The following is a 19,209-nucleotide window of genomic DNA, read 5'->3' as shown; positions in this document are numbered from 1 at the left end:
ACAAAAAAGATAGTTATATAACCAATTGATTTATATTAAAATGTTGAATATATTAAACAACTATAATATTACATAATTAACCAATTTGAGGATGGATATAAAAATAAATGACAATGGGAAGGGGTATAATATAGAATAGAAGGGAAAAATTGAATTTGATTAAGATTAGAGATGAGGATGAAGGGTAATATTGGTTTTTTTTAAAAATAGATGAGGAATAAATATGGCAAAAAGCAAATTTAGAAATTGTAAATTTAATTGAAATGACTAAACAGTTTAAATTTGTGAACCGGCCAAATACTCTGTTCAAAGAAAATACATTGTATGTTTGTGTGTGTGTTTCTAATTATTGCTATTTATTCATATTTGTTCTCTTTTATTCTTTAAAGTTTAACAATTCATTCTTTATCTTAATATCTTTATATTTGTTTGGGGTTGCCTTTCTTCCATTTCATCTTTTTTACTGTACAGCAATCTTTCTCCTCAAACTACCACCTCTCTCTTTTCTTTCCTTTTTACTTTCTTCCCCCCCCCGCTTCTTCTCCTCCCTACTTCCTCTTCCTTTCTCCTTCTCCTTCTCTCTTCCTCCCTCTCTTACCCTCACTCCTACTCTAATTTCCCTTCCCTTCCCTCATCCCTCTCTATTGCTGTATCCTTTTATGCATATGGACTACTCAGAGAGCTGAAAAAGTTATTTTTGACTGGTCCTCGCACTTTTGACCAGTCCTCGAACTTACGACTGTCCTCACATTTTACGTTTTTGCCCTATCTTGTCACCATGGTGAAGAGAAGCAGTTGTGAAATGAGTGACACGGTTGTTAAGAATGCTACAATGGGCATGATGACCAGTCAAAAGTGCGAGGGCCTGTCAGAAATCACTTTTTTCAGCCCTCTGGATAGTCCTTTTGTGCACATAGACTACTCAGAGGGCTGAAAAAGTTATTTTTGACTGGTCCTCACACTTTTTTTATTATTATTATTTTTTATAAAAAAATAAAATTAATTTTTTTCAATTAATAGGGGCAATACAACTGGAATAATGTTGAGTCAGATTCAATTTAGCTATTTCCCTTCCTATTTAATCTTCCCCAAGTCCTAACTATTTGGATGTTGATGTTTCATTTTGGAGGTATACTTTGTAAAGTTCATAGTATTGTCAATACAGTCCATTGATCAAATTTGTCTTCATAGAGTAATCTGGAAGTGTAATTCTTTTTAAGTCATCACTTCTAGTCTAGCGCCTTTCATCTATGCAATTTCCAGAGTTCATTGCCAGGAGGTACAAAGTCCTGATATATCTGGGAGATTCTAAGTTGGTGGATAATGCTTTAGCCTATTGTGCATACTTTCTAGTTTATTTCCAGAGATTCTCACAATTCCCACCAGGGAATGACATGTATCTCATTCTACTCTGCGGAGATGCACACTATTGCCTTTCCATGCCTATGTAACATCTAAAACGAAAACAAACCGGGATCATTTTTATTGTGTTGAATGTTATCTCACTATTTAGCTCAAATGAAGTTTTAAGGTATGCACAATATAAGGAAACCAACATATTCACTTAAACATTAGTGTGCTTCTACATTTTCCCAGAATAAATAATAGGAAGTAAGCGATATGCACAAGAACACATATTGTTTTCTTTGCCCAATATTATTCTCAGACTGTTGCCAAAGATGGGGACTCTGGTTTCCAGAACTGCTTGCTAATAACCCTGGGCATCATTTGAAAGAAAAACAAAAACATTTTTTGCTAAACTTTGTAACTTATAAAATTTGGGAGGTTAATTGTGATTTAGGAGATGTTTTCCTGCAAACCTAGTATATATTTTGTCCCTTGTAATTGTGAATTAAATCTCTGCAGAGGTGTGCGTATGTATGTATGTGTGTGTTTCATTTTAAAATAAATGCCTTAGTGCATTCCATTCTTTATTATGTTAAGTATTTTGAAGATAACACTAATACCTATTTAACTTATCTAATTTTTGTTTCTAGGTATTTGAGAAACTAGTTATTCTGGGAATAGAAGTAGGGCAGATATTAATGTCAACAAACTCCTTTTTTAAAGTTCAAACAAACAGGTAAGTAAACAAACCAATCAGCTGCTGATTAGTTACAGAAGTCTTGGCATCTGGCAGCTCTGCCCAGTTCTTTCTGCCTGGAACAAAAACAGATTGGTGCCAAAAGAAAGGTGCCCCGGAATAGCCATGTCTGCAGTAGGCCTCAAGTTCTCTCCACCTCAGGGTTACTAGACTAGTCCAACAACAAATAATCACCCACAAGCATCAGAATATCCTCTCTTGGACATAATTACATAAGAAGCACTCTGCTGGATTAGACTCCTGGTCCATCTAGACCAAGGGTGTCAAATTCGATTTCATTGGGGGCCACATCAGCATTGTGTTTGACCTTGGGGTATGTGTGTGGCTGAGGTGGGCGTGGCCTGCTCAACATCACTTGGGGCGCCTGTGGTGGCCCAAGCACTGTGTTCTCTGCCAGAGAACACAGGTTCCCAAGCGATGGCCTTCTGCAACCCTTTGCCAGCGAAAATAGAGCTCAGGAGGGCCGCATGCAGCCCTCTAAACTCTGTTTTTGCTGGCAGAGCAACTGTGGACCAGTCCTTGGCTGTTTCCAGGGTGGCCCTGTGGATCAGATCTAAGCACCCGGCGGGCCAGCTCCAGCTCCCAGGCCTTGAGTTTTACACCCTTGATCTAGACCAGTAATCTGTTTTCACAGTGGCCATCTCATTATAAAATTGCTGATTGCTTCTAGATTAATGGGAAACTTTAAAATCAAGAGAGAGAAGGATGGCCACATTCATGGATTGGGACAAAATAAGGCAATGTCATTAATCTTTAGCAAATAAAGAGATTTCCAGGACAGGCAAATATGGTATTTAGATGGAAATGGAGAAAGGCCCTCAGATAAAGTAGCTTACAAGGAAACTTGGTACAAAATAAATGTGTGTTTCAAATTATGATTGAATCTGGTAACACAGAAATATGTTTAGTAAATGAAAAAATAAATTTCAAATTCATCTTAGATTTTAAAAATGCTTTGGAGGTATATACTGTAAGAACAAAACAATGGGAATGTATCTTGTATAGTTATTCTTTGAATTCTATCATTTGAGTTTCAGAGATCTACAGCCTGCCTGCTTATTTGCTTATTTTTTATTTATTTAAAAATCAAGGGATGGAGCTGCTTCTCTAACTTACCATGTAATGGATAGTCAAGACAGGGTTCCTGTGGTAGAAATTGATGAAAGTGGTCATCTTAGTTCTCATTCTCACATTGGACTATCAACAATAGAAATAATTTCCCAAGAATCATTTGGAATCAACCAGACCCTTGTTGTTGCTGTCAAGGTACTATGTCTCAGTTCCTTTGAATGAAAATAGAATGCTAACTTGCTCAAGGCATTTTGCTATATTTAAAATTAAAATTTCCATTACTCCAGCTCAAGAAAATAATTGAAGCTTTGAATCACTTAAAGATGATGACAAAGTACTGTTTTCATTTTATTCTCTGATATTAACTTTGTAAAATACATAATGTGGTAGTGATGAGCAGAGTTTAGAAAATATAATTGCATGTTGCTGATTGATTGATTGATTGATTGACTGATTCATTCATTCATTGATTCATTATTTGCCATGAGATCGTGTTGACTCTTAGCAACCAGGAAGACAGATTTTTCTCCATAATCTGGTCTTTCAGGTCTTCAAGCAAACTTGACCTTTCATAAAACACTTGCAATTCCCTTGACTTAAGAGTTTGCTGCAATTAATACTGACGTTATTCTCTGTAGAGTTTGGGGAAGACAACAGTAGAAAAACTGAAGAGTGCTTTTTGAGTAACTATCCCTAAATGGTTAAAATATGGACAAATGAAGCAGTTGGATAGTATGAGGTGGTTATCTCAGGCACTTGAGCTTAAGTGTTATAAAAGGCACCAACTATTTTCAGTGGGGGTTGTTATTATCCTGCCAAAAGCTGGAAAGGTATTTTTGTCCTGGGTTCTAAATAAAGAATGGGATAGATGTCTTTTTTGCTGCACATCAGTCAAAAAAATTGGACTGGCTTCAATTAGCTCATATTTCTGAGAGACACAGTCAAAATCCCAAACAATGCAGTAAGATCAAAAACGTGTTTATTAGTAGGGTAAAAAGTAATCCAGATAATCATATACAATATAACTGGTTACATGTATTTTGAGCAACGGGAAACTGATTTCACCTTCAATTTTTTACTGAATGTATCATGCAGGTAGCTCCTATTTCCTACCTGAGAATATCCATGAACCCAATTTTCCATACAAAAAATCATGAACCTTTACTGGCATTACCATTGGGCATCACTTTGAGTTTGACTATCCACTTCCATGACAATTATGGAAATACTTTCCACTCACAAAATTCCATGCTTCACTTTGCAGTCAACAGGTAATTTGATTAGCATTTGATTAGCATAAATTACGTGAACATTACTAAAGCATTTCAGTTTGACTATTACTTGGCCTCTACATGAAGACACACAGTGAAAGAGAACATTCTAATTATCATTTATGGTACCTGAAGTTATTTTGATTGTTCTACGGCAATTGTCAGGTGCTTGATATATATCAGTAGAATGGTGTATGTACTAATGTTGTATCGCTGTATAGCCAACATCCATGAGTTGGATGAAGAAACTGATGAATGTAGTTTACAGTTAACATATTGATAGAGTACATGGGGCCCTACAAGATTGGTGGATGGAAAATATATACCAGACAGTGCTTTAGGTTCAGAAAGGTGCTTTTGGAGTATGGGGAAATAAATGTAGCACTTGTCATCAAAGTGTTTAAATCAGCCTAGTGTTTACCTAGGGCCATTTGGCAACCACAAGGGCAGCTGCAGGATGCCAGAAAAGCTACTGCTACTTTCAAGAGTTGTAGGCAAATGTTATATTCAGACTACAGTGCACTTCAAAGCATCTTTTCAAGATTATTTGCATAATCCTGTAAATCAAGGTAATGCATCTGTATTATGTGTTTAAAACTCATGCCAGTTTCTTTTAATAGTAATTAAACTCATTTAGCTGGAATAAATCCCATTTGTTTTATAGTACTTACAAGAAAAGCACATATGATCAAGTGTATTAGTCATTTGTAAGTGGACCTAAACAAACAATCTGTAAGTCGCCCCAACAAGCAATTAATACATGACTGATATTTGATCTTATATTTCTTTATATACAGTAAACATTCTGTAATAGTGTAGTGAATTTCTGTATAACACTGTACATGCTGGAATTAAAAACTATCTTAAAAATTGGGCTACTTGGAACAAATGAAAAACATTTCCAAACCACAGTAGATGGGTATAAGTGATCTAACTTTTCACTTTGTATCTATGACATTCACACAATTCTGTTCTCTTGACTGTTAATAATAATTTATTTATTTATTTATTTTAATAAATTGTTTTTGTCTACAGAGATGATTTTTTACAGGTTGGGAAAGGGACCTCTAACAATACTTTGGTACTTCGAACAATGAACGTTGGACTAAGTTTGCTTAAGGTTTGGGATGCGGAACACAATATTGCAGACTATGTCCCTCTTCCTGTCCAACATGCCATCTCCCCTGAGCTCACCGATATTATTGTAGGTGATGTCATATGTTTAACCTCCTCACTGGTAAACCAAGATGGTAAGATGATTTTGAATAATAATGGGCATTAACGGAGAATTAAAAAAAACTAAGTTGTCATGGAAACTTTTTGTGTTTGTATGCAAGGCACATATTCAAAATAACCATATATAATATATAAAATGTATTAAAGTTATGTTTAATACAACACAATTGGTATGTGAAAGAAATAGGGAACAGCATTTATACTTGGTAATGCATCCCTTTATGAATACTAAGAATAATTTGCTGGACCTTGTTTTAATAACCTCTGTAGAATTGATGTAAGAACTGATGCACAGATATGAAAATACGAATGAAAGCAAGACTTAGTATTGCCCAACTGGATTTCTTATTTGGAAGGTATTCTATGCCCTCATTGCTCAATCTGTGTGATCGAATGTGCACTTGCAGCAGCAGTGAGGAAGGATTTGGTCAACTCGGAGCTTTCCCAGAGGGAGACACAGATCAAGAGAGTGTGTTGTCCCAAGCTAGAAGGGATGAGATGGTAAGAGGTTTGGAGAAGCCATATCTTACGATCTCTCAGGAAATATTAAATTAGACGTTTTTAGCTTTAGTCTGGCAAAGTTCTGTCTAATAGGTGTAATCAAATAAAGAATTGGACATGATTGGATCTCACTGTCTCATCTCTGGGCTTGAGTCTGAAAGTCTAGCAGCAGTAGCACAGACTGAGCAAAGCAGGGAGAAAGTTAGACCTTCTAAAACCTAATGTCAGCTTTATCAGAAGAAAAAGCGCTTCTATGTACAAAAATACTGCTTTCAGAAGGATGACTACTATTATGAAAAAGCACTAACTAACAAGACTAGGGAGAGCATCTTGATATGATTATAGTGTAGTCATCTACAAGTTCACCATTTTCGTCAGGTTCCCAAACCTGCTTATATAGCCACATTTTAAGGGCTTTCTGGATTTTGGCATAAAAAGGGCCAGTCTCACCTCAGGGAGAATGATGTTTCAGAGGGTAGGTGCCTGAAAGAAAAGATATTTCTCCCGAGTGTTGCCAGATATAACTCATTAGTAATTGGGACCTGTTACATATTCCTTCTGCTGGACATAGGCAGACATAATCAGAAAGAAGCAGTCTCTCAAATAAATATTAATGCCACAGTCATTACAAGCAAAGCAGTCCTTTGTTCAACGTGACAGATTTGATATGCTAGCTGAATAAAGCAATGGATTAAAGGTGCTTTTCCTAGGATGCTGGATAATTCCAGTAGGGCAGATGCAGGTCTTTTATAGGCCTTAGCACAATGATAAAGAAATAGGTATGACGCAGATCCTGAAGTACTATTCTGTGAATGCTTCAACTTCACTGTAGGGAGCAGATTACCTCTATTCCAAAAGAAAGATTTTTGTAATGTGATATCTACATTTATGAATGTGTATTCAATTTTATAAGACAATATTCATAATGCTACAACTGAATTTATAAAAGTAGAATAATATATTAGAAACCTTTTTTTTTATTAAAAAGCTGGATATACCCATGATAAATACTACTTATGTGGAAAATAAGTCTCTTATGATTGGCAGTTGCAGTATGATTATTTTTACAAATACTCTTTTTCATAGGTTTATCAGGAACATGGAGTTCTTCTTCAAACAGTATTCTTCAGATTGATTCAAAAGCCGGAGTGGCTGTAGCAAGGAACTCTGGAAGTGTTATAATATATTATGACATATCTGGGTTGTGTAAGACATATAGGGAGGTAAGTCACTTCTGAAATTCCTCATTATTACACTTTTATTTTATTGTATATTTAGAGTTTTTATATTATCTTATAACTGAAATATTTATGCCACCCCTGTAAGATGTATTATTTTATAACAGCAAATATTTTAAAATTACTCATTATTGGCTCATGCCAAAGTGGTTATAGCTCCTAAAATAAAAAAAAGAATCATTTATAATCATAAAATTGCAACGAATTGTTTGAAGAGACATCATCCTTTCTCATGGAACCTCATGATTTTTAGAAGACCCATTAGTCATAGATTGCCAATGATTTTTGCTGCCACCATGATGACACAGCAATAAATCAGAGGAATGGATCATTAATATTAATTTGGGACCAACCAAAAGCTGATGTGAAATCACAAATTGCATCAATCTGTGCAGAGTAAGCCACAATATTCACAGATCAAACAATTCCTGGCAACTCTGCAGAGAATGTACCTTGATTCATGGCATGGATCTTCCAGATTTCTGCATCAGCATCTCCTAAAACATCAACCAGCAAAACATAGGTCACTTTATCTGCATAGAATGAGCCAGTGGAACTAAACAGGAGATTGAAGCAGAGGCTTTATTGCTTGCCAGCTCAGAACCAGTTGAGACATCCCCATGTTCACATGATAACTGTTGCACTGTCCCATGGTCATGTGATCACTATTTGTAACCTTATCAGACAGCTTCTGACAAGCTAAGTCAATGAAAGAAACCAGATCTGTTTAACAACCAATTTGTTTAACCAGTGCAGTAATCACTTAACAACTGTGGCAAAAAAAGATTGTAAAATGGGGTGCATCTTTCTTAACAACTGTCTTGCTTACTAATGGAAATTTTGGACTCAACTGTGGCATAAATCGAGGATTACTCAAAATCATATATCCGACAGTATTGTAGTTATGTCTTTCAAATTCTGATTTTGTGTGTGAGAGAAAGGTATATTAGGACAGATAGTATATAAGAGTTGATATGTTGAATATATCCATAGAGCAAGAGATACTGAAAATTGTAAGAAATTAATGTTTATGCCAGTAGTTCTTAAACAGGGATAATTACACCCAAGGGAGAAACCAGGGATATCCCTGGAGTAATGCAGCAATTTGTAATTGCTTGTTTGTGAGTCAGTGATCCAATTTGGGACTGTCACTGCTGAAATGCTTGGCTAAAACAAGATTCTGAGGAGGGAGGTGTTGGTGAGATTAATTCAAACAGTACTATAAGTAATCCAATCCAACAGTATGAAAAGAGATATTTGAGTCAAGGAGTTTAAGGACTACTAGCTTATACTATTATCCTTACTTATTTCAACATAACTGAAAAATAAACAGAAGTCAAGAGCATGAGTATAAATTAGAACGTTTTAATATATAAAATACAGTTAATTTCCTGTAGTGGTTAAGGCACCAGACTAGAAACCAGGAGATTATGAGGCACAAGCCAGCTGGATGACCTTGTGCCAGCCACTCTGTCTTAGCCCTAGGAAGAAGGCAGTGGCAAACTACTTATGAAAATCATGGCAAGAAAACTGCAGGTATTTGTACAGGCAATCATGTGTGTGTGTGAGAGAGAGAGTGTGTGTATGTGTATGCACGTGTGTTCTTTTTTTTGGTTAATGTTTTATTGTTAAATGGTAAACATGATTTGTTTGATTCAAAGTTTTTCAAAGGCTTAAAGTAAATAATAAGACAGCATGTTTAAATTTATATACCACTGAGATTAAAGTGAGACACAGGCTAATTCAGAAAATACCCAAGTGGCCAGATTTTATGAGCTCTAAACTCAAGAGAAAATTAGACCCGTCCAAACAATTGTCACTGAGTATTGTGTAATCTTTTTTTCCCCTTTAGGTGTTAATTAATGAACCTAAAAGGATTGTGATAACACATATAAGTGGAATGAAAACAAATCTTCAGGATACTTCAAAAGTTATACTTCAAATTGGAGATAGAAGTAAAAATTTGAAAGGTATACTTATTAAATTTAAGCTTACTTTTACAATAAATATTTTTGTCTAATTTTTTATTATTCTGCATAACTTCTAATGTTTAATTATGGATACCCATTTAAGCAGTCTTTGCCAAACTACTATTTCATATGGGTTGAATTTTAGCTTCTAGAAATCCCAGCAAGATGGAAATTTTGGAAGCTGAACTTCAACATGTATGGAAGAACTAGAAATAAGTCTATATGACATTTTCCTGGACATGTTTTATAGATGAATGTTAATATACATTTATTCCAACCTTAAATGGCATAACTGCCATGTACACTATAACCCAACTCATTGCCACAAAGAGTCTAATATTGTGCAGAGGTCCCCACTGAATTTAATATCCATGGTAAATCACAGGATTGCAGTCTATGCAAGATATATTGAGAATCTGGGTATAAGATGAACAAATCAGTAAATTGGCTAACTATGTAGGCAGAAATTCTACTTACTTGAACACTTTCCTTTACCAAATAGTAGACAAGATAATTTAAATCATAATTACGTATGTTTTAAACCATGAGTGTTTAACCTTTGGCTTGCCTGAGTCACACTAAGTGAAGAGGAGTTGTCTTGATCGCATATAAAATATATAATATAATTGTTGTTGTTAGTTGCGAAGTCATGTCCGACCCATCGTGACCCCATGGATAATTTTCCTCCAGGCCTTCCTGTCCTCTACCATCCTCTGGAGTCCATTTAAACTCACGCCTACTGCTTCAGTGACTCCATCCAGCCACCTCATTCTCTGTTGTTCCATTCTTCTTTTGCCCTCAATTTTTCTCAGCATTAGGCTCTTCTCCAGTGAGTCCTTCCTTCTCATTAGGTGGCCAAAGTATTTGAGTTTCATCTTCAGGCTCTGGCCTTCTAAAGAGCAGTCAGGGTTGATCTCCTCTAGGACTGACCGGTTTGATCGCCTTGCAGTCCAAGGGACTCGCAGGAGTCTTCTCCAGCACCATAGTTCAAAGGCCTCAATTCTTTGGCGCTCAGCCTTTCTTATGGTCCAGCTTTCACAACCATACATTGCAACTTAGAAATAATATAGTTACTATATATAAATCACATAATAATGTTAAAAGTTTACAATCTTGTGGGACTGCTGAGTAGCTGTCCTAGGCCACAGGTTAGACATGCCTGCTTGATACAGATACAGTAAGGTCTAAGTGTATATGCCCCAGCTAAATTCATCCTTGATAGGTTCAAATTATGTTTCAATTTGTGACATAAATAATATCTTTTATGGCATAACAAATACTGAATGATTTATAAGTATGTGTATTTCAACAGCACATTGCAGAACACTCAGCAGTTTCTGATCTATTGAATATATTTTCAGAAGAACTAATGTCCCATTACAATTCAATAATAAATGACACAATTTATCTTCCTGACAATCTCTGAAAAACACATTAATGAGACTTCCATAGAATACTCACACTTCTTGATTACTATGTCTTTATCCAGAGTTTAAATAAAGTGAGATTACATGTCATTCAGTATAACCTATCACCTGGAAATGCTTTATATATAATTCATTCTCAACAAATATTGTTATAAAAGATTTTTTTATTAAGTGCTTTGAACACAGGAAAGAAAGCTTGTCCATTTAAGTGTTATTGCTCTAATCAATGGCACTTTTTAAAAATTCTGAAATTGCTGCATGATATTACATTTCTTGCTACAGCTTATTTTGAATAGATTTTTCGTTTATAATTTTTCAATAGTTTATTGTTCATTAAACATTATCAAAATGCAGAAAATAAAACAAGATTAATAAGACCATATATAAAAATGAAACAATTTTCTTTTTTTAAAAAAAAAGAGAATGAAGAATGCAAATCGTATTTCTGTATCATTCATACAATTTACCCCAATTAGATGCACATATGCAGGTCTGAACTGAACCATTTTATTCAAATAAAGTGCCATATAATATATGTAATTTTTAAAATTCTGACTGCATATGAAATATGTTGTTTTAATAAAAGGATAGCAGTGGGTTGTTTATCTAATGGGTGGTCTAAGGTATTGATCTCTTTCTTATATATATGACATTCAAATAATATATGTGTTACGTCTACTTTCTGTGGAACTGTTAATTCTCAATTCTATTATTCAACTTTTCTTAGGAGAATGTTCAAGTGCCCAAAAGGAAGTAATTGAAAAAATGAAACCTCAATCTATGATCAACTGTCAGCTTAATTTCAACAACAATGTATTTGATTTCCAAGCTTCTGAAATTGTTGCAGCTGAACCCATGTTTGATACAGCTTTAGGTAAGATAAAAGGACAGAACTGTAGTAAGAATACAACTATGAATTCTAATGGTGGTCATTAGATTGAGAATTTTATGAGAAGAAAAACTGAGAATATTCAGAGTTTTCTGCATTGCTTGTTTCCAGTTGAGTATAATGGGCAATGTTTACTCATAGAACTGTCTTTCAGGAATTTGCATAATCTTTTAAACTAGCAAAAGTTCAGCAACTTGTGACCCATCATATTGATGTGGTATATTAAAAATCTTTAAAAGGTTGTAAGCCTTGAAAATGCTTTCCACTTAATTGAATTTATTTCTTAGTTCTGCATAAAATATAAAGATTTGGCACCAAAATTGGCCCTTTCCAATCAGAAATCCAGGTTTAGTTAAACTTATTTCATTCTGTGGACAATTTGCATTCTTTCCAGCAAAAGTGCTTCAACTTTCCTATACATAGCCATGTAAATTTCTTGAAGGTGCGCTTCAAGGTGTTGGTTATCACCTTTAAAGCGCTCCATGGCATAGGGCCTAGCTATCTCCGAGACCGCCTGCTGCTACCGACGACCTCCCATCGACCCGTGCGCTCCCACAGAGAGGGCCTCCTCAGGGTGCCATCAGCCAAACAATGTAGGCTGGTGGCCCCCAGGGGGAGGGCCTTCTCTGTGGGGGCTCCCACCCTCTGGAATCAGTTGCCCCCGGAGATAAGAAGAATCCAGGACCTCAATGCCTTCCGTCGTTCCCTGAAAACCCATCTTTTTCAACAAGCCGGGTTGGCCTAAGAAGAAATTGTTAAAATTTTTAAATTCTTTTAATTAGTCTGTGATTCTTAACTTTCGGGCCAAAATTTATATATATTTTTAAATGTTTTAATATTTGTATCCTATGTTTTTTATCTTGGCTGTACACCGCCCTGAGTCCTCAGGGAGAAGGGCGGTATATAAATTGGAAATTAAATTAAATTAAATTAAATTAAATAGTTATTTGTTGGTGCTGGCTTTGTAAATTACTACAATGTTTAACTTATATTATAAGAGGAATTCATGGTAGACTTTAAGAATCTCAGAATCACTCTTGGATTCCTGATACATACCTTCTGCTATTTCTCCTGTTAATTTAATAAAAGATCATTAGTTGAAAGAGCAAAAATAATTCAAACAGTAAGTAATGAAGTAATTATGAGCAGCCTGCAAAAATAAAGATAGAAAAATGCCAGACCAGTTTATTAATAATAAGGCCTACAATCAAGGAAGAACTGGAACTGGTATCAAGTCTAATAATTAATCTTGACAAACATCCATTTCTTCCATTATTGCTTAAAATAAAATTTTAAAAATAGCATGTTGAAAAAATATTTCAATGAAATTTAAAAGAATGGATATTGTCCCATTTGTTATCTGCAGCAGAACTGTAAGAAGCCACAATGGTGCCAACATTGTGACAAATATATCATAATGTTATCAAATTGACATTATGTAATTGTATCATGATTCTGATGCAACTATGTAAGTCATGTCATTTGTCACCTTCTGTCACCTGTTCCTCCCACTGTGAATGTGTAGGGTCATTGGCAATTATACTGTAAATATAATATTGTTTGTGGTGTCTTCCTACTGATGCTGTCTAATCGTCATTAAAATTGCCACTTACCTCTAAGTGACCAGGTTTAGCACTAGCATGAAGAATGTTCAGCAATAAAATAATCTACAAAATGAAGAAGTAGAAAGATGTTAACATTCAGATTGGTCTTCTTCTATAAGGACAGTATACTTGTTCCATCAGAGTGCTCAGACTAGTCGACAAGCATCTAAAACAACTCACCATGAGCAAAACTGCCATCACGATCACACCTTCTCTCCAAGGCAGCCATTCCTTAGAGCAAATTAGCACTGAAGTGCCATTTAATCCGGGATTCTATGCTAATCAAACTGAATTTATCCTAAATAATCATTACACAAGTTCTGACGTGAAGATCTTTGGAGCTGCTGAAGTTCTTAAAAATCTTGAAGTAAGTTTCAACACAATTTCTCCTTTATCTTTTGTGAAGCTGACTTATTGTGTTATCATTTTAAAATAGAACATGGACCTGACTCTTTAAAAGAATGGGAAGATACACAGTGGATTCTTTTTATTTATTTATTTTTTTATTATTATTATTATTTTAATGAAGTTTTATTGAATAAAGAATGTATTACATTTCAAACTCTACGGTTCGGCAACGTGTAGTCATCTTGTATATTTACAAATATGGAATCTAATCAATTATCTAAGTATTATACAATTTATACGTAAATTTCTAAGATTGAATACAACAATATATAGATTTAATTAGTAATTATACATTGTCCTAATAAAAGTTAACTTTTGCATTTATTTTTCAACCATCTATACCACAGATCCCAAATCGTGTAGAATTCTGAGTCTTCCTTTCTGTTTAACGCATACGTTAATCTGCACATTTCTGCACAGTCCAATATTTTATTGATTACTTGTTCCTCAGTTGGACATCCTTTCTCTTTCCAGCAACTGGCATAGGAGAGTCTAGCAGCTGTGACAATATGAATAATCAGATATTTCTTTTCCTTAACAAATTTTCATTTTAGCACTCCCAGGAGATAGATTTCAGGCAGAAAGTTAATGTCCTCATTTAATATTTCTTGGATCCATTTTTGTATTTTTTTCCAGAATTTCCTCACTTCCAGACACAAATGATATTGTGTTATCATTTTAAAATAGAGCATGGACCTGACTCTTTAAAAGAATGGGAAGATACACAGTGGATTCTTTTTAACCTTTGTGTTTTTCCTATTTATGTCAATATGTTTGTTGGTTTGTTAATGGATTTTTATTTAAATACTAACCACCTCGTAGTCTCTAGACTCAGAAGCTGGGTGAGATATAAAGGGTAGTAAATTGATTAAATAAAGCATATGAATATTTTAGCTGTGATGAAAAATTTAAAGCAAATTGGATTTTGGCCACGGATAGAAACCAGACTTTAAAAAGTAATAACTTATTCATATTGCTTGCCTTTGAACAAAAATTAAAACTAAATTTGCCAATTCTTTGAGATGTATTCTATTCATCTAGAGATGCCACTGAAGATCAAAACATTCATTAAATAGTTTGGCTTCTGGCTTTCATCTCATTATTTAATATTTCACTATAAGTGTGGTTTGTATGTTGAATCTATTATATGGTGCCTCTGTTATTGAATTATGATTATTTAATTCTTTTCCACTTGGTTTACAGAGGTATTATTAGATTGTTTTTGTTAATTGCTGTTAACAAAAGAGTTCAAATGTAAGATGATTGCCCAAATAAATTTTCTATATTAATTAAAAAAGTAAATTCCTTCTTTTTTGATTTCATGTGATTTGATGATTCTAGGCCATCTAACACAGATTTACTGTTAGTTCTGTTTAAAAGCTTTGAAAATAAAAGACAAAGTTCAACTTTATATGTGTTAACCATTAACACATACCGTTATATGTGTAATTAGTTAATTGTCACTAGCAGTTTAGCTATCCCTGGTAAATAATCAATTAATGTTCAATAATGAACTTTTTCTAAAGGAAAAACGGCATCATACCAAAATGAAAAACTCCATTTAAAATGATCAAATTGAGGCGAAGTGAGCAATTTGCAAATAAATCAGAAATTAAATGATATATTTAATTCTATTTTTTGAAATAGTGTGTCATATAAGACTTGAGGGAGAAACTATGCTTTTGGTAAATGATACCAAATATTTATCTTACAGGTGAGATCCAGTTCACCTCTGGTGGTGGTTTTTGAGAAAGACAGATCCTATGACTTGCCTAGTTATGTAACCTACACTGTGAGTTTATCAGACCCAGAAATTGCAAGTAAAACAAATTTAAATGCGGTACTTACTATATCCAGCACAATGATTGACCAGTCTCTTACTATCCCTGTGACAGTTACTTATGGGTCTGACAGAACACTGTCAATGAAATGTAAGTTCTTATTCCTCTAAAATATTCATGCATTCTGAGATTTTGTTTTAGAATTGGATTGGTATATTTTATCTACAAAGTTATATGTTTTATTTATTTGTTATATTCTATTTTCCATTAAGAGGGACAAGGCTGCATTCATAGTACTCTCTCCTCCAGGTCTTCCCCACAACAAAAATCCAGTGAGATAGTATTAGCAATATCACTTAGACTTATGTACCGCTTCACAGTGTTTTATAGCCCTCTCTAAGCAGTTTACAGAGTCAGCATATTACCCCCAACAATCTGGGTCCTCATTTTACCGACCTCGGAGGGATGGAAGGCTGAGTCAACCTTGAACCTGGTGAGATTTGATCTGCCAAATTGCAGGCAGTCAGCAGAAGTAGCCTGCAGTACTGTAATCTGCACCACCACGGCTCTTAGTATAGACTAAGAAAGAGTAACTAATTCAAATTCAGCCAGTGAGCTAACATGTTGAGGGTCTCACCAGCACTATAACCAATATGCTATATTCACTTGCTAACATTTGTAATTTTACTAGTAACCTGTTGTTGACATAGAGATTTTATTACAGACTGATTTTTCAACATATTGGTCCACTATTCATAAAGATTCATTTGTTTTTATAGTACTGGGTTTTCACAAGCAAATTCTGAACATTGTTTGAAAATGTAGGATTGAATCGGATTGGGTCAAATTAAATAAAAATGTATGAGAAAAAATAATAAATTAAAGCCAAAAGAAAAAAAAAAGTACACCTAGAGTACAATTTAAAGACTAAAGTCAACATTTCCTATTTTTTATTCTTCAGATAATACAAGTCTATTCCAACACTTTCTTGATTCCTATCAAGTTATGTTTTTTACGGCTTTTGCACTTTTGGCTGGAATGGCTGTTATGATCATAGGTAAGTATATCAACTGGAATTTGAAGTATTTCAAATTCAATTTTTTTTAAAAAAAATAGCAATTTTAAATAGAACCAAGTTTATATATTTGTTCCATTATGTATTTTAGTGCACTATACTCTTTTCTCACCAAATGAACAGCAAATACATCCAGCTTTTATCACAAAGACGAGTCCTCAAAGACCACGTAAGTATAATATTCATTAAACTTTGTGCTATAAGGATCATGGTAATTAATAATGTTGCATCTAAAGTTGGAGATAAATGCTATAGTTGTACTTTATAAGATAATTAAAGAAACTGTATTATCATCATGTACAGCTCTCACCTGAGTTGATGGTGACATTAAATTGGTAAAAGGAAAAGAGAAAACCAAATCAGAGCCAAATGGGGACCTAAATCCTCTCTACTTGTAAATGGTAGAGATTTCATGTAAAGGTAGTAAGCATGTGATGAAAAGAGATGTACTGCTTACCCTGTTTCCCCCAAACTAAGACTTCCCCTGATAATAAACCCAATCAGGCTTTTGAGCGCATGGCAATAAGGCCAAGCGCTTATTTCAGGGTTCAAAAAAATATAAGACAGGGTCTTATTTTCGGGGAAACACAGTATTATTGTTATTTAAATTGATTCTGTTATAGATTTTATTGTAATTGTTATTATTGTAATAACAAAACACAGCATTGCAAATTAAAAAGCAGCCATAACAATCAGAAAACACAACAGGGGTTTCATCAATACTCCAAACTGAGGCCTGGGAATAGGCCCACCTTTTAAGGGCCTTCTGAATACTCAGGAGAGTGTGCATCGTACATAACTCTAGTAAGATGCTGAAATAAGATACAATAATATCAAAATATCACACAGAGATACATGTATACCAAGAGCATTGCCTACTGTGGGCTCCCACTTTGTCATACTTTCTCAGTGGCTGCTTGCTTCTAGTTACCTGAAGGCCTAAATGGAAAATATCAATCCCACATTTGAACAGTTAGCTTTAACTGTCTGCTTCAATTTGGGAAGGGTAAAAGCTATAGATGTTCCAATCCAGATAAGCCATTGGCCCTTGATAAATGCTGTTTGCTGCAAGATCTTCGGTGGCAAAGGTCGCTTTGTGGAGGACAATTCTTAGCACAAAATCATTAAATTGTTCCAGTTCAGCCACTAAACATGCTCTGGGTCAGGCCTTCTACATCTGCATTTTCTCCAAATTAAAAACAAATGTAGTTTGCAGTTTTAGTGTAAAGTTTGGTGGGTGTTTATCCATGGACTGCAGTAGCATGGCTTTTCTGTATATCTACATTTTAATTGCTCTGAACCAGATATCATAGTCACTTACATTGATCATTTTTGATGCATACTTATCATTCTGCTTATTTACAGATACTGGAACGCCTGTTACTCCTACAACTCACTTCAGCCCTATATCTTCAAGTCAACAAAACAGTTCTCCCAACAGATTATGGAGTCCTCCATATTCTTCACAATGAAAATCTTTTTGACAAATAAAAAGTTTCGATTTTAAGTAATATGGACATTTGAAGAATAACATGTAACACCTTGGTTTATAAAGATTTTCTTTAGATTCATGATAACCTTAAGGGGAAGAAAATTCAGTTAGTACCTATGTTGAGCCACTCTGCTTGCTTACCTGCTTCAGTTAATTTCAGCTAGGAAATCAAATTGCTATACATGCGTGGCAACTGTGTGGAAATAATGACTTTATGATTTTATAAGAAGGCTTGATATCAGAGACATAATGAAAGGATAAACCCCAACATAAAAGAAAAAGAAATTTTTTGTTTCAATTCAGATTATATTATTTTATTTTTTGAGGCTCAGGGATGACATGTTCTGCACTGATACCTTTTTTGCACTATTTAGTACTAGCATTTGAAGTTGCTGGCTTTAGGAAGTAGTTTTGCTGCAATAGCTATGTTACCTATTTATATATATAACAAATATATAGGTATACCTACCTACCTATATATAGGTAGGTAGATTTAGATAGGGACCACGTGTGTATATGTATGTGAGAGAGGGGGTGTTATTTCCCATAAAATTATTAATATAGTTTCAATCAGGTGATACTGCACAATCTTTTGTTAAAGAAATCCTTTATTATAGCAAATTGCATTTTTTTTAAAAAAAGTTAATCATTTTTTTTCTTTAAAAAATATTATTAGCCTAACAAAGAGAAGATTGCATTTTATGTGTTTTAGTAGTGTTAAATACCTCAGCAGACTTTCCATATGCAACTGGTGACTTGTAAACATAACTTGGATCAGGGAACTTTATCTTTGCACTACTGAGTTAATGTGAATGCTACCTTTCCCACTGAAATCAGAGTTATTGCTCATTTCAGAAAGGAGTTTAACACGTGTATAGATATCCTGATGACCTATATAGCTGGTACAATTAATACTAAGCCAACTAATTATACTCAACAATAGGAATTAGATTAGGTCTTAAATGAGAACACGTACGGGTACGCAGACAAAATTTGCTTTTCGGAAGCAATCCGTCTGAAGTATGAACATTATTTTTATAAGCCTTTTTTTCTCAGCTACTGTTGTCAGAGTCTGTTTCCTTTTTGCATATTTCCATCCATTGGCTGCAGCAATATAACTACAGATGCTGAAAGTTACATCA

At 34.5% G+C, this 19,209-nt stretch overlaps 1 protein-coding gene across 1 annotated transcript in view; it reads left to right on the top strand.

Annotated features, from left to right (window-relative positions):
- NUP210 (nucleoporin 210) overlaps positions 1-18,086 on the top strand; it is a 93,205-nt gene extending 75,119 nt beyond the window's left edge. The window contains exons 29-40 of the mRNA XM_060688355.2: positions 1,998-2,083; positions 3,196-3,370; positions 4,271-4,446; positions 5,482-5,696; positions 7,270-7,406; positions 9,274-9,391; positions 11,546-11,692; positions 13,431-13,678; positions 15,434-15,650; positions 16,462-16,557; positions 16,667-16,744; positions 17,941-18,086. Of these exons, the coding sequence (XP_060544338.2) occupies positions 1,998-2,083; positions 3,196-3,370; positions 4,271-4,446; positions 5,482-5,696; positions 7,270-7,406; positions 9,274-9,391; positions 11,546-11,692; positions 13,431-13,678; positions 15,434-15,650; positions 16,462-16,557; positions 16,667-16,744; positions 17,941-18,047 (1,800 nt within the window). The 3' untranslated portion in view covers positions 18,048-18,086. The remainder of the gene's footprint in view (positions 1-1,997; positions 2,084-3,195; positions 3,371-4,270; positions 4,447-5,481; positions 5,697-7,269; positions 7,407-9,273; positions 9,392-11,545; positions 11,693-13,430; positions 13,679-15,433; positions 15,651-16,461; positions 16,558-16,666; positions 16,745-17,940) is intronic.
- The last annotated feature ends 1,123 nt before the right edge of the window (positions 18,087-19,209 follow it).

This window comes from Pantherophis guttatus, chromosome 2, assembly GCF_059756535.1.
Source record: "Pantherophis guttatus breed Tessera chromosome 2, ASM5975653v1, whole genome shotgun sequence".
NCBI classification, from domain to species: domain Eukaryota; kingdom Metazoa; phylum Chordata; class Lepidosauria; order Squamata; family Colubridae; genus Pantherophis; species Pantherophis guttatus.
Note: the sequence above shows the minus strand (reverse complement) of the source record. Positions and strands in the feature narration are given on the sequence as shown.